This window comes from Cebus imitator, unplaced genomic scaffold (genome assembly GCF_001604975.1).
Source record: "Cebus imitator isolate Cc_AM_T3 unplaced genomic scaffold, Cebus_imitator-1.0 Scaffold48, whole genome shotgun sequence".
Classification (NCBI taxonomy): domain Eukaryota; kingdom Metazoa; phylum Chordata; class Mammalia; order Primates; family Cebidae; genus Cebus; species Cebus imitator.
Genome location: NW_016107363.1, coordinates 2,736,618 through 2,759,061, shown reverse-complemented (window position 1 = coordinate 2,759,061; position 22,444 = coordinate 2,736,618). Strand labels below are relative to the sequence as shown.

Sequence of the window (22,444 nt, the reverse complement as noted above, 5' to 3'; positions counted from 1 at the left end):
ACTACAGCCGCCTTAAAGCCCCTGACTTCAAGCCTTCTTTTCTAGGTAATAGCTGGAAGCCTTGGGAAGTACTGTCCAGGGCTCACTTTCTGAAAGCCAGCTATAATATAAGAACTGTGACAGTCTTGTCAAAATGTGGTTTATGAAGAGACCTTTTCTCTCTTATCTCCTGGAAAGTATTACCAGTACTTTAGTCAGGCCTAGATATCTGCAAGGATTTCTTCGCAGACCTAATGCCCAGCGAGAGAATATAGTTTTGATACCACTTTTGTGCCTGTAATTTGATCATTTTTCTCCCACCTTCCTAAAGATGTTAATCACAGGCAATTTGAATTATCCAATAAAATTCTCACTATGGGAATCAGATTTTTGTCACTTCTAACTGTACCAAAAGTTGACTAGGCCATCTCTCCTATTCATGTGAAATTCAAAATATTTTTGAAACATTCTCTCCTCATTTTAGTATGTTTCCTCTTTCACACCCCATCCATTTCTTGGAAGGTTTTGTTCTCTTTTCCCTTCCCTTGTTACCCTTCTCTCTCTTCATATCTGATAAGCCCTGCTTATCTAAGGTATGAGAGCCATATGGCCTGGGACTTCCATAGCCCTCATGTGAAACTTGCCATTTGATTATCCCCAAAAGCACATTGACATTTGTCAAATTTCACGCCCCCTTTTATGATTTGGAAAATATGGCCACCAGAAACATATTTTGGTTTGGGTTTTTCTTTTCAGAAGATCCCTTGCGGAAAAACTACTACAAGTGTAAACTGAGTTTTATAAACTGAATCACTTAACATGCCGTAAAGGAAACTTAACAGCAAGTGAGTTGTTGTATATGAAAAATCTCAACTTAGAACTTACATTGGGCTCCTTTCCAAGTGGAATCCCAGAGTTATTTCAGACACTCCTCTTTGAGGAAAAGCCCAACAACGCCTACAGCCTTTTTCTTTTATTGTTGTATTTGTCACTTCAATTTCTTGAAACATTTTGCCCTAATAAATCCATGCCTTTTATTTTTATTTTTTTTTTTAGTTTTTTTCTTGTTTTTGTTTTTGATTCATGCCTTTTAAAGATAGCTCTCAATCATCTCCCTTGAAGGCATGTGAACATGTTCAGCTTTCTATTTGTAAGTGGCGGTTATTCATGCAGGGTTTACTACAACAGATCCATTTACAAAAGTAAATATTAATGTGATTTCTCTTCTTGACAGCATGAAAATAAATGGGATTATTAGCGGGTATGCCACTGAAAATTTAAATGAGGGCAGTGTGTAAATCAGTTAAGATTACATAATTAATATTCAGCAGCAGTTCAGCTAACTGCCCGCTCTGGTCTGCAATTAGAATTTTGAGCTACACATTGCTAATAAATTCTTTGTCACCCTGATGTGGTTGTAGAACCATTGAGTTTAATTTGAAGGCAGTGACTTGGTTTCTAATTCCTCTGTATCAACATTAGGTTAGTTCATGATTCTGGGTTGTCAGACGAGTCTGGAGGCCGTGTTGTGGTCCTCCACCCTGCCCACGCCCAGCAGTCATCATGTTGTCGAGGGCAGTGCTGTAGTAGGCCGAGGACCCTGGATCAGAATGGTGTGAGATCCCAAGCCTGTAAAAGTGGGCGTAGACCCCAGAAACCCCTTTTTCCTGTAAGCAGGTTTGGATAGCTGCCTTTTAAGGGATGTGTGTGTTTTAAATACAGCAGCATTGTGTGGAATCCCAGACATTTCTAATGTTCAGTCTTGCACTCAAGTTCAGCACTTGGCTTCTGAAAAATATTGGTCACTAAATTATTTCCAGGTTCTTGTCAGAGGGGCAGAAAGAGATATAAGAAAATTGTTAGCTTGTATCAGAGGTTATCTAAACGGGTACCCAGAAAAACAGAAGCCACAGAAAAAAAGGCCTTTATTCAGAAATTTGGTCATTCTGGGTTTTCTTCCTTAAGAATGTATCAAATTCCTGGGTGGAAATGGGGGGTCAGAAGTCTAGAGGGTTTTTTGTTTGTTTCGGTTATTTTGCTACATTTTTGTTTGGATAGTAAGTCTCTATAACTGGAATTTTATTAATACTTATAAAGGACTGTCAGAGCAGCTGGGTGTGTGTGTGTTTCATTAGTCAAGAAGGCCAATTAAACATACTGGAGCCTGTCATGTGCTGGCAGTGTGTATTTTTCAGCGGGGAGCTCAGGGACTTGACGTTGACAGCTGATACTGGCCGATGTGTTCCACATCCTAACTGAAAGATGCACTCTGCACGTGTGTGTGCTTTGCTTTCCCAAGAGTAGACTTTATTTTTAAAAAGATCCTTATCCTTAAAATATCTTCCCTATTTGAGTGAACGGCAGGTTAATTTAGAAATTTCAATCCAAGAGAAAATATTCCTAATCATAAGCTTTATGTGTCCCATGTGGGCTTTTAAGAAGCCATGCATACTTGCACACTCCTACCATCAGGCCTTCAGACACTCCACAGATCTGGACCACAGGTGTGGGCTGTGGGCTGTGGGCTTAAGACCCAGAAAGCTGCTAACCAGAATTCATACAGATTTGATCAGCTACCAGGAGGATATCACACATTACCTTCTGGACTTCCAATCAGACCTTTCTTAGAAATCTTTTAAAGATATATGGGCCCATGTTTGGTTTTCTAAAAAGGGATGAATGATTGGAGAGTAATGATAGGAAGCTGGCTTCCACTCTGCTACTTAGAACTTTCTACAGAAATGTACATAGATCTAATACTTTAGTCATCTTTGGTCAAGCACCAGAAGCACTTGGGTAGCATTTAGGGCTATGCTGTAAGAAAAATGCATTCTTTGAACAGGGACTCTCCTTTGGTGTGGCAAAATGCTTACTCTGTGAGAGGCGTATCAGAAATGGGACCAAGTTAGGGACCAACAGAGGCACCTCTCCTGTTTCACTTTCATTCTGTCCAACACACCCACTGAGTTTGAATTGAGGAAATACTTCGTGCAAACTGAGCTTTCTTGGACTCTTCTGGGAGCATTCAGTGAATATTTCACTTAAGTCCCTCTATCTTGGGTACCTTGTGATGGTGGGCTTTAGAAAGCCATCTAAGACCGTGATTTTCCAGTTTGTTCAAGTGGCAGGAAATTTGGAATTCAGGATGTCAGAACATCATTTTTGTTAATAATATTGAAGTAAATAATTCAGTACCTTCGTAGAAACCGAAATTAATTTTCCATACAAGTATAGCAGTCCACAAGGGTGGACTCTCAGGAACCATTTTCCCTTTCTCACAGTGGTTCATAATTGGATACAGTGCATACCAGAATCCTCAGAGGGAGTCTTCACAATACACAGAGCTGTGTCCCACCCTGCACCTGCTCTGTTAGAATCACCAGGAATGGGGCTTACCCTGCCTGGGTATTCTAAAAGCTCCCTAAGCCAAAGAGCTATGCAGCGCTTGTTAATAACCACCATTTGACTGACACTTTACTGATAAGAGAGAGACTGAGAGACTGACTGTTCAGGGCCATCCAAAATTAAGGCATACCTAAATCAGAGAACTTAAGTGTCAGAAAGATATGTCCTGCAAATGTACAATAGGGGAAAGTAGAAGATAATTAATTCGGATCACTACTAGGCCTGTCAGGGTCAGTGAAAATAATGTTACCTGGCCTGAGTTTCTTAAAGGGGACAGACAGTGCCCAGGGGTGGGGAAGGGGATGGGAAGTAAAAAAAAAAAGGGCGGCCAGGTGCAGCAGCTCACACCTGTAATCCCAGCACTTTTGGGGCCGAGGCAGGCAGATCTCGAGGTCAGGGGTTCGAGACCAGTCTGGCCAGCATGGTGAAACCCTATCTCTACTAAAAATACAAAAATTGTCTGGGCTTAGTGGCACACACCTGTAGTCCCAGCTACTCGGGAGGCTGAGGCAGGAGAGTCGCTTGAAGCCGGGTGGTGGAGGTTGCAGTGAGCTGAGGTCACACCACTGCACTCTAGCTTGGCGACAGAGGAAGACTGCATCTAGAAAAAAAAAGAAAAGAAAAAAGGGCAGAGGCGGAAACATGAAATATATGGTAGGGAACCATTGGATTATATTTTGTAGTTAAATTTGTAAATGTATTTTTTCATTACAAACATCTGTTTCATTGGTTTCCCTCTTTACATATACAAATGTTCTCTGTAAAGAAATTATAATTTTAGACAATGGCTGTTCGTGATCCTAGAAATCTGATTCATTCAGGCAGGGCCTGTAAGGGTAAGTTAGCTGAAAGAGAATTAGACCTAGGTAGAAAATTGAAATAGCACGCTCAGTGACACACTTAAGCACTTTGAGAAATTCTATCTCCATTTCCCTGAGCTCAAAATGAGAGATAATACTGCCTCCGTAAGCACATCACAGTTCAGAAGTTTAGAGGTATTAAAACTTGTGTTTTCCTTTCCTTTTTTCCAAAATCCTTGCTTTCACTTTTTTATTCCTGGATATCACTGAAGGTCAAGAAGCATAATTTCTCGTGGGAGTTCCCTGAAATGAGAAAGTTAAAATACAATGTCATGTATATGAAGCTGCTTTTCTTAGGTATTAAACACAATGTAGAATTTGTACATGCAAAGGGATCTTAATATTGTTAAGGATCATGAAAATCTGACAACAGCCTCACCACCTTCTTCAGTCCCTGACCCAGAGTAGACCCCCCAATAGATGGTTATTAAATGAATAAGGTAAATACCAACATTGTAATGCCTCCATGAAATGGAAGATTAAGCAAACATTAATAAAGAGGATGCCAGTCTACATTTGTTATCAAGGAGAGATACATATAGAATGATCTCATTTCATTTTTTAAAAATAACCCCCCCCCCATGTAGTCCCTGCTACTCGGGAAGCTGAGGCACCAGAGTCGTGAGAATCACTCAAACCCGGGAGGCGGAGGCTGCAGTGAGCCGAGATCGTGCCACTGCACTCCAGCCTGAGCGACAGAGTGAGACTCAAAATAAAATACACCCCCTGCCTGCAAAAAAAAAAAAAAAAAAAAGGAAAACAGCTCAACTGTCTGTATTTGGGTGAGATTATAATAATAGCCCACAGATTGATCTCCTTGTTCCATTCCTGCTGCCCTCTAATCCCTCCACCATGTAGTAGCCAAAATGAGCTTTTTGAAAGAAGCAAATCAGATGGTGCCTCTCCAAGGATTAAAGCCCTTCATTGGCTTTCCCCTGCTCTTAGACACCAATGAAGGTTCTTTGTGGTCTCCTTGATCCTGCATGATCTGGCTCTGGCCCACCTCTCCAACCTTGCTTTTCACAGCCTTTCCCTTACCTCTGGCTTCCTTCCAGTTCCTAAAATGTGCCAAGCTCCCTATGCTCTAAGGTTCTTCGACTAGCTGCTTGACATGCCCAAAATAGTCTTGCTCCGGAACTTCACAGGGTTACTCCTCCTTAATCAGGCCTCAGCGCAAAGGCTACCTCCTCAGTGAAGTCTCTTCCTCCAGCCTACTTCAGTTATCACTACATCATTGTCTTATTTTCTCCATTGCTTTCAACTATTTGAAGCTATTTGTTTGCTTGTTGTGGATTTTCCCTATGAAGACGTAAGTACGAGGAGGGCAGGTGCCTTATGTGTCTTGTTTATCATTATGCTCCCAGCCCCTCACTGCAGATGATCAAGGAATAGTCAATAAATGAGGAAGAGTATAAAGGGATAGACCGAAAATATTAATAGTGATCATCACTGGGAGAAAGATTTTAGGTGATTTTAATTTTTTTTCTTTTTGTTCATTTCTATTTCCTAATTTTTCTGCAAAGATCATCTGTTGCTTATATAATTTATCCATTACTCCAGTGTTTAGCCAGGCTTACAGAAGTAGTTGTATGGATGGCAGACGCAGCAGAGAATGCATTGTCTGCATACTTGATGCTGTGCATTGGGTGCTGAATAAACATTTGCTGAATCCATTGAAATCTTTATTCTACGGGAAGACACTCCCCGCAAAGTTCTGTAGTTAGTTGCCCACCCATGTATTTGTGTGGGAGGCAAGTGCGTGACGTGCAGCAAGGTACAGATGCAGAGCTTTGTCTCCAGAGTTTCTGATCCTTATCCGCAGTCCTGTGCTTTTCTCTGGCAATCACAGAGTTATTTTGCTCCAGGGAAAATCCATTATAAACAGCAGCACATGGGGCACTAGAGTGTGATTTGCTTCAGTACACACTGCTTTTTTCAAAGATAATGTGGAGCCTGTAGTTCCACATGTAACTGAGAGACAGGCTGAACTGTCTGCCTGTCTTGTAGGAAAAAAAAAAGTCTGCAATATAGTATCTATATCCTTTCCAAGTCACTTTAACAGTAACTTGGTCAGTAACAATTCTGTTTAATAGCTTTATATTTTAGAAGTCTAATAGCCATAATAATTATAGTCTTAAAATCAAAGTTATTTCTTGCATGCGTTTGTTTTTTTCATTTTGTTAAAGGCTAACCCAGTAAATTGCATCCCATTTATCTCAGTGACTTAGAGTACTTCTTTGGGCTACTAAGTAATTAAATAGCTGTCCTCTAACTCAACAAAAGCAGATTTTCCTTAGATGTGATACTGGGTGGCTTAGGCTTTGATTCATTTGTGAAGTCCATAACCTATGTTTTAACTTTAATGTTACATTCTGGAAATTTGTGCAAATTGGGGAAGGTGGGTGAGGAGAGGGAGGAATCCAAGAGTAGAAAACTTAATAATCAATCTAGAGAGAGAAGGAAGTTATCTCAAACATCAAAATGTTTTTTCACATAGATTTCCATTGTTTTACATTCAGAAGATTTGGTTAGCACCAGAGCCCTATATTATGTGCATTTCATATCTATGTAGCTTAAGTCTAACTCATGTTCTTCAAAAATTTAGGTAAAGCCAGCTAAGAGAAGAGTGATGAAAACTTGTTTTATTATTTATATTACAAACGCTGAATTTAGCAATTCATAGGGAAAAAAAACCCACTCATTTTTTCCTTCAGTCCTCTGTAAGAGCAGTCCTGGAAGGCATGTGCCAAGAGCTATTGTAATTGATGTTCAAAATCTTCTAATGGTTTGGAGCAGCATTCTAGACTTATTCTAGAGCACTATCCAAATGGACAACTAGTTAGAGCTACTTTCCATCTGAAAATAGGCACTGCTTAAAGAACAGCACTTCATACTATGACATGTGATCATTTCTGATTGCATGTGGTTATAGCCTATATAAAAGCTGAGATGGAAACATCTATATAATTCTGAGGTGTTTTCACTCCCACAGAGATGTTTTTTATAGTTTCTTGATTTTTTTCTAACCTTCCCAACCCTAACTCCTCCTTTGGCCTCATAGGAACAGGGTACACCCAATGGAATTATCCTAGGATATTTTTGATTAGATGAGCAAAGACAACTGTGAAGAAAAGTGGACTTACTCTGGTCGTTGGAATATGGCCCCCAGAAAAAGCAAAGCTGTAATGTGTGTAAATGTTGTTTGGTGTGAGACGCCAGAGGAGGAGGACAGATCCCAGTGACACAGCACCAGAAGGATGCCGCCTGCTTGGCTAAAAGACCCAGCAGTAGGGCCAGCTATTGTAAAGCCCCTCCGCCAAATGAACAGGGACCCTTCTCTGGTCACAATAGCCATTCACGCTGAGCAGCTTCATTAAATATTCAGCCTGTGCTTCCGGCAGCTCATTAGGGCCGCAATGAGCAGTGACGTGGATGCAGGAAAGCTGAGGGCTAGCCAGCATCGGAGGCAGAGGCTGAGTGAGCTGCTGATGGCTATTCTCTTCACTGCCTGTCCTATCATGACCAGTGTATGCTCTCTGCTTTGCGTGAAATACAGGTAAAAAAAAAAACAAGCAGATGACACTTAAGGGCTTCAAGACCTTGTCTCAGATATTGTCTGACAAGGGCCTCTGATTCTGAGTGCTTTCCTTCCTGAAGCCCTGTGACCTCTTTAAAGAGCTGTCTGAGGCTTTGGGGGCCTTTGCTAACCATGAACAATGTGGTGCTATTATGTACTTGGGCTGTTTGATGACAGTGTTGGAAGGGGAGACAAGGTGTGGTTTTGAACTTGGTACTGTGGGTTTAGAATAGCAAATTATTTCTCTGCAACATAGCAAATTTAGAAATATTGTGGCGAGAATCCTAGTAGACTATGTGGCAGGTTTACTCTCTACCATGGTTTCACGTATTTGAGTGGTTAAATATTTAAAGCCTTTCCCTTTCAACTATCAGGTTGGATGTGGTGATGATAAAAAAAAGAAAAAAAGAATATTCTTTAGCAATTTGGGGCCCCTCCAATAGGCTGAATGTTGTCCTTGTATCTTGTTACTTTTACATGAGTTTGCCCTCGGTGCTGTGTGATCTTTAAGCTGGGAAGATCGGTAAAAGAAGAATTAAAAGATGAGGAACTCAGACAAAGTATATTCTATTGTTGACATGTTTTTCTCCTTTCTTCACAGAAAATGTTTTCAGACTGCTCATTTCTATGTGGAAGACAGCAGTTCACCTCGAGTGGTCCCTAATGAAAGTATTCCTGTTATTCCTATTCCAGGTAAGTAAGACACTCTCTTATTTCCAACGAGCTAATTGTTTTTCTCTTTTATTCTCAGTTTTATGTGATAAAACAACAAATATTATTTTATACCCTTTTAAAGCTTGCCCCGTCTAAGATATCCTTAACTAAGAGTAAGTTAATGAATACTCCTTTACATATCTGCAAAGTAATAAAACTGTTGAGAGGAACCAATAACTGAGGTAGTGTAATATGCAGTCATATGGAGGGAAGGGAAGTACAGTAGAAAAAAGGGAGAACCGTACAAAAACATTCTTAGTATCTATTGGGATTAAATTTCATTTGCATGGGCAATTTGTGCTTACATTTTAAAATCACAACTTCTGACGCATTTTTTTAAAGGTGATATTTTTCTAAGATTCTTTCCTCTGAAAATCATGTATCTTAATGTTGAAAGGTTTGGTTCTTAGGATGGTTGTGTGGCAATATTAGGGATACATTACCGGTCTGGTGGATTATTTCACTTGTCCTTTGGTAAAAAGATAAAATGCTTAGTTAATATTGGGGTAGGGACTGGTGGAATATACACTGTAGTGAATCCTAGCAAATGCCATAGACATTTAAAAGTTCAGCAGTGGGTTAGGTGTAATCACATGTGGGATTTGACAATCTCACCCACCATTTTTATTTGGCACCCCTTCTTGTTTGCCAGATTTTAACTTTCTATGTCCAGGTTTCATTATGTGCTTCCAAATACATATCTTCAGATATTTTAGATACATCTATCCTCTCCATGTTACTATTTTGTCAACAGAAACATCACTTTGATTATAACGCCACCCCTCCTCCACACCTGAAGCTCCCTCATCCTGCTGATCTGCCCTATTCTCCACAATGCTTTCCACCAACTAATGTGCTATATATTTTACTTTTTTGTTTGCTCTCTTCCCACTACAATGGGAGCTTTATAAGGGCAAGTGGCTATATACTCAGTGCTAAAATAATTCCTGGCACATAGTGGGTATTCTTTAAGTACTTAAATGAATAAATGTTATAAAAATTTCTTTAAAGTTCTTGAAAGCTGTTGGCTGTGACACTCAGAGGTACAGTCATTCTTGGGGTACCATGGAGGATTGCTTCTGTTGTTTGCAGATTGTCACTAGGTGTGGTTATGGTTGTAGACTTAACTGCCCCATTATGTGTTAGTATATTGCTAAGTCATTAGATATTACTGGGATTGTCCATGTTTTGTACATTCTGGTCAGCTTTTCTCACTAAAACTTGTCACACAGAAACAAGAAGATTAACATAAAGTCTCTGATTGAGTTCCTGTTGGATCATTTTGTGGCTGCTAAATTAATTTCCATACAGATGGTGTAAGTTTTGTGTCACTGTATGTTCTCCACTAACCTTACCCCTTTATCCTTGCTGAAGGAAACTGCTTTTCCTTTGAGAGTAGAGAAAGCAGACAGGAATCATCAGTCTTCATCACCATGAAATAAGAAGTTTCACTGAATCTACTGGATTTGTACCGTAGTGTGCATATACATTTTCCTCTTGCATTACCAACAATGTGGGTTGACCACTGGAAAATTCCTGGCAGCTTTTCTCCCCTCTGACCTGATTGTCTGACAGACTCAGTTGATTGGTAGCTGTGTAATTGAAATCCATGTTTAAAGAGTTAAATGGTGAAATACTTACTGGGCTGTTTTCCCTTTTCTGTTTTCCTTTACCGTTGGATTAGGAATCAGAATACCTAGGTCCACCCTGAAATCTTTGGTCAGTGCCTTAACCTCTCTGAGCTTAGTTTCCAGAATCTGTAAAGTAAATAGCATGTCTAGTCTCCTTGCCTTTTGAGGTAACTGTTAAGACCCCAGTAGATGATATGTGTAAAAGCACTTTGGAAACCATACATTAAGCCAGAAGTGTAAGCTGTTGCAACTTTCCATCCCAGATCATGGTGTTGTTAATCCCGGAAGTCATGGAGAGACAACATTTGCATGACTCATGTTAAAATTGTGTTTCCAGAACACTGAACTATGTCCACTGGGTGTGCCCTACCTTGCATCACTCTTCTTTGATGTAGGTTTTAGAACTTTTAATTCACTAGGATCCTCTGAATATGTCTTGTCACACCTTTGAGTAGGTGTCTTAGACCAGAAATTGCTTTTGAATGTTTTCTGCTTCATTTCCAGTTACCTATTCAATTAAGAAGGTAAATACTCAAAACCCAGAGGCATTTCTTTAAATGTGTCTTTTTCCTTTTTAAATATGAGTTTCTTCTAATTCATACTCACTCACTAGTAATATAACTATATCAAAAGACGATTCCTTCACATTTTCCACTGACTTGAGAAACCCATGTATTCAGTCATATACCTCACTTGGCATAGGCGACGGATTCTTGACAAGCTGTAACACGTTGATAAAAATGAATTATTGTAAATGTAAGGCAATGTGATGTTACAGGGCTTACCTAGTGAAACGACGAGTGAGGCTAATCTGCTTTCTCAGGTCTTCATAGCTAACATAGCCTTCCTAGGAGCATGCCTAAACAAACGAACTTACTTCACCCTTAACTGAGAGTTACCTTAAATGACCTTTTCTTAAAAACTTTCAGCTTGATCACAATCTTGTATTTTTGGTAAATAAAACCCCATAGTACTATTTAATAGTTACCTTTGGAAAATATTGTAATTCACAAACCACGTTAAACAATTCATTGTTCTATGATTTAGGATTTCTTCTAGTTACAGCAGTACACCTGTGTCTCCTATAAGAAAAACAATTTTTAACAAACTTGTGAGTTATTTTCACTTCACTGAAGGTTTTACCACAAATTTCTTTAATGGAGACCTCCATGGAATCATTTTAAATGATTTTGCTTAGAAATTACCAAATTGTTCTTCTTTCCAAAAATAATATGAGATTTATAGAGCTCCTATGAAGTATTTATTCAACCCATTCAATCTCAGTTATATTTTATCCTTGCTCAAAACGTAAATAACAAGAGTACTGGGTGCCAGATTTATCAAATTATTTTACCACTTGGGCTCTTCACTCTCTAGACAATGGATATAATCAGTAAACCGAATCATTATACTGGCTGAAAATATGTGCAACAGGGTAAAGTTGAAAATTCAAGTACCAAGCTATTGTAAAAACAGAGCTCCAGCATCATCACTGTGGAATACACAATCCACTGTGTTCCTAGAACTTATTTACAGTTAGCCTCTTAAAAAATAATTATCTAGTAATTATTGAGCATTTACCAACAAAGTATATTATGTTATTTTCACTACAGTCCTATAGAGACAGGTACAGTTGATACCCCCATTTTCTGGATGAAGAAACTGAGGTTTGGAGACATATATTTAATTTGCGCAAGGTTATAGAGCTAAACAGTGCGGCTAACACTGGAATTCCCTGTGTGCCTTCAAAGCACAGATGCTTAGAAATGGCTCTGCCACCTCTTGGCATACGACTGTGACAGTTTTGATATCTCAGGACTCAAGAGTCTTCATTTAGGTATTGCTTCATTAAATCAAGGCACCTTCAAATACATGTGAACATTCTCTTTAGTTTTTGCTGACTTCTTGATCACTAACTTCTCTCACTAACACTGACCATTTGCTTTTCCATTAAATTCTCTTTCATCCTCCTGGAGGGCATAATTCTTGGGTTGACATTTTCCCCATATTAAAAAATCTCCCCTCTCATCTCTGTTCCCTACTTATTTTTATTTTCTTCCTTCCTGAGAGAAAGACTCAACTCAGCAAGATATCCATTCCCTGCACAAAAACAGGTCTATGTGATTGAAATGATTTAGAAAACAAGTCATGTTGAACAAATTTAGACACTGACTTAGCAACTTTGGATGATTCTGCTGTGGTTAAAATTCATAAACAAATAGCTTGTATCTTTAAATCCCAAAGCATACATGGAATCAGTAAGTTATACTGACTTTTGGAAATTATTATAAAATAGGCAAATGATTAAGGAAAGCTTTGCTAACCCTATGATACTCATCCCTTTGAGACAGCAGCTTATAGGAGTTTTTGAAGAATTTTGAATGATCAATTTTACTAATTCTAACAGGAATTTAGGATCTTCAGTGTGTTCTTCTGGTTTATTATGGCAAAGACAGCTTTCAAGAATGAAGACTTTTTTTTTTTCTCCTAGTCTCACCTAACACTTATGCAAAATGTAGAAATGCTAGACAGAGACTGTGAATATATATGGTGGCTGAGGCCAGTTAGCCACGTTAGGGAAAAAAACTCATAATGCAAGAGTATTTATCCAGCTTGAAAGAAGTGCTTTTGAGGTTGCCTTCCAGGATTCCAGTCACTTTAGAGGTAGTATCAATTCTTTTATCGGATAGATTTTGAATTGTTAGTGCCTGTTCCATGCATGATGGATGGGAAAAGCAGGAGCAGGAGAGATAAACTATGACTTCTGCGGGAGAATGAAAGGGGCTTTGACTCAATATATTTCACCAAGGGTTTTTCAAAAGAAAATGTTCCCTGGTTACTGGTTTCCCATTGTTTCGGTGTGAGGATAAAGCATCATTGAATGCAGTAACCCAGCTGTCAATCCCCTCATATGCTTTCCATCTTCTACAATAGTGGTCACAAATCTCTTTAGGATCCATAATATTCTGAACATTGACAAGTAGTTTTAAAAGTCTAGTGACTCAAGAATATGTTTTTGAAAAAACAAACTTGAATAATATTTCAGTTATTAATGAAGCATTCACTACATTGTTATTCTTTTAGACTTTCATTATATATAAAGTTCTAAAAATCAGAACTTAGCTCATGAAATTAACCTGTTATAGAGTGTATTGAAAGGGCGTTCCTAAATATGTGCACTATCAGACACAAATGTCCTTACAAATGCTTTTCTCTGGAAATTAGAAAATCTAACTTTCTAATAAGAGCGTTACAAAACAAAATGTTGCTGCTAACCAGTAGCTTAGAAATTCAGAAATGATTCATGCCTTTCCAGCAGTTAAAATACATCTTAATAATTTGAAGGTCACTGGCTTCAGCAGGGTGCCAGACTATAAAGGGGTTTTAAACATGCAGTTTAAAACCCTTGGGATTAAACCAACCTTGTTGGCATATTTTATTTATACAGAGATTATCTCCAAAGGAGATTCATTGGTCTTTTGACTATAATGAAGCCCTTTCTTTATTGACTTCATTGTGTCATAAATGAAAAGAGATTTCTTTTTATGGCAGGAAATAAAATGTTCCAACCTCCACAACACTCCATGCATCCTAAGAGTGTGATTTAGACAAAAATCTATTTGTTGTGTCCTAACTCAGGAAATCTTGATAATGTCCTTTTATTTCATATTTGCTTTATCTTCCCAAGTTGACACAAAGTTATTACCAAACACCGTGAGAGACCTGAACTTGGCCTCTGAGAGACTGCGAGGGCAGACAGGAGGGGCAGGGGACTGAATTCCTGAAAATGTGGTCTATCTGCTAGAGGTGTGGCTAACAGTACCTGATAACAGGCCAGTTGTTGGTGCAGGGTGGAGGGAAGATGGGGAGTGGGGGATAAGATCTGAGCTGCAGTGATTTGAGCCAAGTACTATGCTAGGGCTATGTTTTCTCTGCCCATGGAGATTTGGTTGGAATTTGGGACAGGGTTGAGAGATCTGCTAAGGGTTAAATGAAATTTACAGGGATTGTTCATAGAGTGGGTGACTTAAGGACCTCTGGAATCTTAATGGTATTTATATACATACCCACACACTTCCAGAGTAAGCAAGAAGGGATATTTTATTAAATAGACCTTAAACCTATCAACCACATCAGCTAAGCATCCTGGCAGGAAGGTAAATACCGTAACACTTCATCTACCTGGCATCATCAAGGTGACCAGTCTACCAGTGTGAATTTTCCAGGTAACTGAAGCTTACCCTCAATGCCAAATCATTTCAACCATTTTGGAAGACAGTGTGGTGATTCCTCTAGAAATAGAAATACCATTTGACCCAGCAATCCCATTTCTGGGTATATACCCAAAGGATTATAAATCAATCTGTTATAGAGACACATGCACACGTATGTTCATTTCGGCACTGTTTATTATAGCAAAGACTTGGAACCAACCCAAATGCCCATCAAAGATAGGCTGGATAAAGAAAATGTGGCATATGTACACCATGAAATACTATATAGCCATAAAAAAGGATGAGTTCATGTCCTTTGCAGGGACATGGATGAATCTGGAAACCATCATTCTCAGCAAACTGACACAAGAACAGAAAACCAAACACCGCATGTTCTCACACATAAGTGCGTGTTGAACAAAGAGAACACATAGAAAGAGGGAGGGGAACATCACACACTGGGTCTGTTGGGGGGTGGGGGACTAGAGGAGGGATAGCAGGGGTTGGGAAGATTGGGGAGGGATAACATTGGGAGAAATATGTAATGTAGGTGATGGGGGGATGGAGACGGCAAACCACCATGGCATGTGTATGCCTATGTAACAAAATCCTGCAAGATCTGCACATGTACCCCAGAACTTAAAGTACAATTAAAAAAAATATAAAGTTTCTTTTAAATGTAAGCTCTAGGGAGGTAATCTAATAAGGAAGAACCCAGGCTTTGGAGTCAGCCTGGGCCTAATACTTGATAATGACAGCAGCCTTGGGCAAGCTCCTTGGTCTCTTTTAGCCAGCTTCCTCACCTAGAAAATCAGAGTAATCACAGCCCCTAGAACATAAAGTTGTGCACGTAAAGCAAGTAGCACCTAACAATAAATCATAGATATGAAATGTTTACTAAATGCCAGGCACTCTTATAAGTACTTGTGTTATCTTGTATACTTTTCCTAACACTCCATGACTTAGGTACTGTTATTCCCGTTTTACAGATGAGGAAAGGGAATCAGAGAAGTGGAGTCATGCAGTCTGGCTCTGGTTTCCTGATACACAGGAAGCATCTCATCACTGGTGGCTGATAAGAATCACAGATACTCAGTTTGACTGAGTTATAAGCTAATGGCCTTACCAGGAGCAGTGTACTCAGGCTGGGCCCTCTGTGCAGCTCTTCCCTGTGGTGTATGTTCAGGGATAGCTTTGGCTGCTTATTTTTCCTTTCTAATATCAAATTAAAAACTATAGGCAAGAAAGCTAACGGTTTCTCTTTTATTTATTGGTTATTTCTTAAGATTAAGAGAAAGCAAATTTAGCATATATGAGTAGGTTAGAGGCCTAACGTATTGGCGATTTCCCTCTAACAGTTCTGAAGATAGAAGTACAGCAGATACATAGCTGTAGATTTTGGAAACAGCTTTGTGTTCAAATGCCTTGTTCTTTATTTTCTACAGTGTTGCATTTGAGGTCAGTATTATCTTAGCTTTGGTGTTTTCTTCTTAGTAGAAGTTGCTGGCATGAGTTCACCCTCTTCTGAAGCTCTGCTTTTGGTACCTACAAACCTAATTTCAAACTTCATCAAAAGTGGTACATAAGGGGGTTTTGTTGTGGATTAAACAAGGTAAAAGGCCAGTTATGTACATAGTTAAATTCTAACCACAAAAAGCTAAAATCTGGGAACTTAAGGGTACATAATACATAATAACAATAAGCCACCTCTTCAGGTACTGATTCTCTTTGTCAGTCATTTTATAATTGGGTGATTTAGTGATAATGGTAGTGGTCCCACTTTTGCCTAGTTTAAACCTTTGGTATCTGAAAACTTTGTAAGTACAAACAGTGGCTGAGTACAGTGGCTCATGCCTATAATCTCAGTGCTTTAGGAGGTAGAAGGAGGAGAATTGCTCAAGCCCAAGAGTTTGAGACTAGCCTGGGCAACATGGGAAAACCCCATCTTTACAAAAAATATAAACCAGGTGTGGTGGCATGGGCCTGTAGTCCCAGCTGCTCGGGAGGTTGAGGTGGAAGGATTTCTTGAGGCTAGGAGTTCAAGACCAGCCTGGGCAACACAGAGAGACCCCATCTCTTTAAATTAGCCAGGCATAGTGGCGTGGAACTATACCTAGCTTCTTAGGAGGCTGGGTTGGGAGGATTGCTTGAGTTCAGGAATTTGAGGCTGCAGGGAGCTACGATTGAGCCACGGCACTCCAACCAGCCTGGGTGACAGCGTGAGACCATGTCTCAAAAATATATATATATTAGCACAAAATTATCAAGTGGTACTTACCAGATTAACCAAGATACTAAGAATTTAAAAGTTTAATTTCTTGTTATTCCTTGAAATTACAGTGCTTTGAGAATGAAGATAAACAGTATATCAAAGTACACAGGAATATGGTCTTTGGGTCCAACAGACCTGGGTTCAAACCTCAGTTCTGCCACTTAACTGTGTCTTTTTGGACAAGTTGCCTCAGTTTCCATATGTGTACTGTGAGAATAGCCATGTTCCCTTCATCTGGTTTTTACAGAGATAAATGTGTGAAAAACTTTTAGCATACTGCCTGGTAACCAGTAAGGCTTAATAAATGGTGGTTTTCCTCTCGCTCTACCAACTTTATCATTATCTTGCTTTCGTTATACCATAATAATCTCCCATTTAATCTGTAGTCAGTGAAAACATCTTTACTTTGATTCTAGCCCCTTTTTTCATTGATGCTTCTCCTCCCACCACCGCCACATCAGTGACATCACCTGAGTCATCAAACCCATCCATTTAATGGCACTTGTAGTCTTGACCACATGCTTCTGCTGCTCTTGTTCTCCCTTGTGTTCATCTCTTCACCAACACAAATGTCCCTGAGCAGAGACTATCTCCCTACTATCTGGCTGAGAACTAGGGTGGTGAGAAAAGGCTTCATCCAGGGGTTTCCCATTCTGAGTCGTAGCACTTTTTATCTAGGGTCTGCAGCCAGCTTTTTCTGCCATTGTATACTTTTTTCAGCTGCAAGATGGGTATGAAAAGAGTATCCATTTCTTGGAGTACATGTTAATACATGTAAATTACCCAGAAAGTGCCTGCCCTGGTTAGTGCTGCTAATATTCTCTGCAATCATTAAGGAAACTCAGACATTTAGGTGGAGATAACATGTTTTGGATGAATGTCTTCTTTTTTTTTTTTTTTTTTTTTTTGAGACGGAGTTTCACTCTTGTTACCCAGGCTGGAGTGCAATGGCGCGATCTCGGCTCACCGCAACCTCCGCCTCCTGGGTTCAGGCAATTCTCCTGCCTCAGCCTCCTGAGTAGCTGGGATTACAGGCACGCGCCACCATGCCCAGCTAATGTTTTTGTATTTTTAGTAGAGACGGGGTTTCACCATGTTGACCAGGATGGTCTCGATCTCTTGACCTCGTGATCCACCCGCCTCGGCCTCCCAAAGTGCTGGGATTACAGGCTTGAGCCACCGCGCCCGGCCTGGATGAATGTCTTCTTAAAACACACAGGGCCTTTTCAGATAAAAACTGAGTAGATCAGGCCTCTGATGCTGTCCTAACTGCTTGGCCTTTTACGAGTCACATTGATTTTATAATCATCTGGCTCATGTTGAGAGAATGCAATAGAAAAATTATGAAAAGAGAATGATTAATTAGTCATAGCCTTATATTTAATCTCAATATAAAGAAAAAAGATTTATGACTTCTCAGCTATTTATCTTGATTGCCAGAGCAAATACTGTATTATCTGGATAGCTGACAGTGGTCAGTACAGCACGCATCTGTATGTGTATCTGCCTGTCTGGTACTTAGTGACGTTGGTGGTGGTGCCTGGAAACCCAGAGGGTGTGCTTAGGCTTCCTTGGATAAAGATGCAAATTGGAGAGACTCGTGAGTCATATATGATTATCATACTGAGCTCTGCTGGATTTTGCTGCTTCTAGCCACAGTGGTAGCAGTCATACTGATTTCTGGGCATGTGTGTGTGACATTAGCTTGGATATTATAGGTGAGCACTTTGCAAGAAAAAAATAATAAGCCATTAACCTGAAGGCATTCCTTTCAATGATTTGAGGGGGGCTATAGCTGTTAAAATGCTGTGGTTTTTACCTTACAGAGTAAAACAGCTCTAAAGCTGACATGTTTTTTCTTATTTTGAACTACAGTCCATATTCTTAATCTTAATCACTTACTATGCTAAACATTGTAAGTTCTTGGGAACCTGAAATTCTAAACTACCATTATCGTATAAATGTTGCCTTCAACCTATTACTCTACTGAATATGTCACACTGCCCTTGAAAACAGTGTTGTCTCTGTCATTTCTAAGTAATGAAAGTGCTGTAGTCTATATACTAGAGAGATTCTGTGGTAAGGTTGTGTCCTGTCTCACCCGTTTTACCCCTTGTTTGAATGTGAGTTTATTCTTGGGCTAATCCTTTAGAGACTCTCTAGCTTTGTACATAGTAACCCGTTTCTCAACTTGAGATCATTTTCATTGCCACTGATCATGACTGTAGAATTTGCTTACTTCTAAACATTTTAAGTGAAGTGATCAGATAATTTTGGAAATTTTTCTTGAACTGTGCATTCTGCTAAATATTCTGGAGAAACATTTTGGCTCCACTTACTCTGTTAATGCTGGTTACATCAGGAGAGCTATAGATTTCTTGGGCATGCAGAATGATTGCATATTCATGAACATCTTCAATTCTGAAATATTTGTAAATAACTTGGCAATTTTTTTCATAAGGTTGCCTATTAAAATAATTAGGACTTTAATTGTTCACACAGAAAGAATTTGTGCTTACAGAACACCACCTATTTGATAATATTTCTATGCTAAGCAACTTGGATTATGAACATACAAGTCACCTTCCTTAAACAAAGTATAAGAGATGCTGTTTTCCACTTAAGAATGATTCAAGTTTGAAAATGTCAATAGATGCAAAAAGCCACCCTAGAGCTTTGCTCTCTCAAAAGAAAGAAGGAATGACATAGTCAATGTTAACTGTCACCAGATGAAGAGAAATCAGATTGTCAGGCCTGGATCTATAAAATTCTTGCCAAAGTAGGACCTCATTTACACATACAGATCTTCATACCCTTTGCTAAGAAAAGCATCTGTGGCAGTTTAGATGTTTGTGCGTTTGCCAAAGATCTTTCACTCTGAATAAAGTAAATGTCATGTCTGTTGTTTATCTCAAATTCAGCAGAGTATTTTTAAAAGGAAATATTTGTGGGGGAGGGTTGAGGGAGAAGGGAAGAAGGAGGTTGGGGAGCTCCAGTTAGTTGGGTGTGGCTATTTTACAGCAGCACTCAAGTATCAGGATAAATAGGCTTAAAACATACTTTGGGCTTATGAACTGAAAGTCTCCTTTTGAAGTGACAACAAGAAATAAATTGGAATGTGGAGTCTTCCTGAATCTATACCTAGTCTGTCAACACCAAAAAAATCCAGTTAATTCAGTCAAACTGATTATTTGGCATCATGTAGACACAGCTGTCTTGAGCTAAAATTTTGAGCACTTAAAGATAGATGGCATTGTACCCAGAGCCAGCTGGTACAATGGCATCTATCTATAATTGTGTATAAAGGATTGCTTAAGATTTAAAAGATTGGAAATAGAACTTAATTGCTCGAAATTCAAGCTGGACTCCATTGAACAGCAATTTAAAAACAAAAACAAAAACAAAATCCCCGGTGTGTGTGATAAAATTTCTTGGCAAGTGGGTTCCCTTGATGAATTCACACTTTTAGTTAAGAGTGTGCTCTGGTAATTTAACTATGTAAATTGCCTTGAATATAAAAAGTAAAGGGAATTCTCTATGTACCTTTTTTTAAAAAACTGTATTTAACCTAGCTTGTAGGCATTAAAGTCATAATGAGATCCTAATGTAAAATAAATCCTGAGACGTTTCTTCAGGACATCTATTTTGGGTGATCTTATTTTGCTGTTTGCCAAAATCAAGTATTTGTCTTAAGTATGCTTTATCAGTGTGATTTGTTTTATGCAAGTATTCTTATAACTCTGAATATTATTGTATTCCCCCAGATGACATGGAAGCCATTCCTGTCAAACAGTTTGTCAAACACATCGGTGAGCTCTATTCTAATAACCAGCATGGGTTCTCTGAGGATTTTGAGGTATGTTTCAAAGCTGGAAGTTAACTTCCAGAAACCTAACTGGTACTTTATGCAGATTTTTGGAAACTTGAACTGAATTCATTCCAAGCATAACAAAACAATTAACTGTGGAAAGGGGAGTTTTTCTTCTCTTCTATAATTTTAATAGGCATTCTTTTCCCAATAAAATTTAGGTGAAAGGGGAGTTGATTGTACCTGTCTTGAACCTGCAGTTCTATACAAGAACAGACAGGGATAGAAAAGAAGCAGACTGGTAGGGATTGTTTTTAGGTTCTTGCTTCATCTAACTGGGCACAGCAATCATCATAGAAAGCTCCCTCATTCTGTGTCTTTTCTGCAATGCACATGGTATAGTGACGATAGCGGGTTTGGTGTCTGAAAAATGCTGCTAGCTTCATCAGTAGTGAGCTTCATAATCCTCGGGCCAATCACCTCATTTAGGGTCCCCAGTTTTCTCATTTAAAAAAATGGCACCAATGTCACCTCCGTTGTAAAGTTGTTGGAGAAAATAATGATTAACATTTTTAAACACGCCGAGTTTATTGTTAAGAACCATGCAAAGGTTGACTGCTGTTGTTTTCATGATTATTAATCCTTGGAGAGAAGACTTGGGTTAAGACAGCCTTCTGATTTTAAGAACTGGCGTGTAGGAAACAAGGTAGAGAGAGGCATGTACCACCCTGCCAACTCTGGGTTCCGTGCCAGTTCAGCAGTGACAGGGTGTCAATGAGGAGCTATTAAACAGACTGCCCTTTTCTTCACTGAGGCGCTTAACTAAGGCACATCTCTGGCAGCAAGAGTTGTGTCGAGGAGGCCAAGTTTTCATGGCAGCTCAGCTGTCTTCTAGCTTTATGGGTAAGTCAGTTCCTTTTTCTGTCTCATTTCTACTTTAAAATAGAAATGATGATGATGACGATGCTGCTAACCTACCCACCTCTTTCAACAAAATTGGTTAGAGGCAAAATGAAGTAATGGAAGGTAAGCACTTTAAGATCATCTAGGAGTCATACAGCTGTAAGATGCAGTTACCTTGAATGAAGAATGAGAAATAAAAACAGGACAAAAAGCCCGTCTATGCACATTTGGAATCCCCAAAGGCTATCATAAAGGCAATTATACTGATGACTTGTTTTAAATTAAGGCTTTCTCTTAGTTTTTTGTTAGTTTTTGTTGTTTTGAGCAGAATGAAAGCAAAGGTGGTCGAAAGAACCTCTGATTTATTCTATGAAGTCATATGTTTTATGGAACCAACAAAAGCATGTCAAGTATTTATTGCTATTAGATGCTTACTAAAAACGGTGCCTATTCAACTACAAAGAACATGGTTTAAGTCAAACATTTTGTATTCATGAGGACAGCAAATGTGTATGGTGTTAAAGTGATTTAGTTCAATTGACTGTTGGCTGGATGACTGAACAAGAATATTGAGGCATTTAACAATGTTGATGATATTCAGGACAAACATTTATCCTCTAGAGAGCAGAATTTGATCAGGATGATCAAATGCAACTCCGGTTTCTCAATTATTTATGATTTGAGACCCCAGTGCTATTCCTCACAGCTGGTTTTGACACCATTTAATTATTCAAAATAATCAGCTATACCTCTGTAAACTTGATCTGACTTAAAATGGGCTTTGCTGCATCAAAATCATGCCCATTAACAAATCCTGGGCATCTGTACCATATTTCCATCCTAAAAAAGTATACTGCAGCTAAAAGCTTTAATCACCTACATTGAACTTTATAGCTTAAGTAGTATTAGCTGATACTTTCGGGAGTGGAATGGGGAGGGCAGACAGGAAGGTGAAATGACTATTGTCATTTCACAATCTTTTCAGGTTTGAAAGGTTTAAAATCAGAGCTATTCAGAATAGGAAGGATATCCTTCTAAAAAGAACAACAAAGCCCCAACATAAAAGGGAGAATGAGAAAAT

At 39.0% G+C, this 22,444-nt stretch overlaps 1 protein-coding gene and 1 long non-coding RNA gene across 4 annotated transcripts in view; one reads left to right on the top strand and one right to left on the bottom strand.

Annotated features, from left to right (window-relative positions):
- The window catches only part of LOC108303526, a 105,744-nt gene that overhangs the window by 8,148 nt on the left and 75,152 nt on the right, over positions 1-22,444 (bottom strand). The window lies entirely within an intron of this gene.
- The window catches only part of PTPRG (protein tyrosine phosphatase receptor type G), a 770,883-nt gene that overhangs the window by 701,260 nt on the left and 47,179 nt on the right, over positions 1-22,444 (top strand). For all 3 annotated transcript variants that reach the window (XM_017527402.2, XM_017527401.2, XM_017527403.2), the window contains 2 exons: positions 8,423-8,514; positions 20,417-20,508. In XM_017527402.2, the coding sequence (XP_017382891.1) occupies positions 8,423-8,514; positions 20,417-20,508 (184 nt within the window). The remainder of the gene's footprint in view (positions 1-8,422; positions 8,515-20,416; positions 20,509-22,444) is intronic.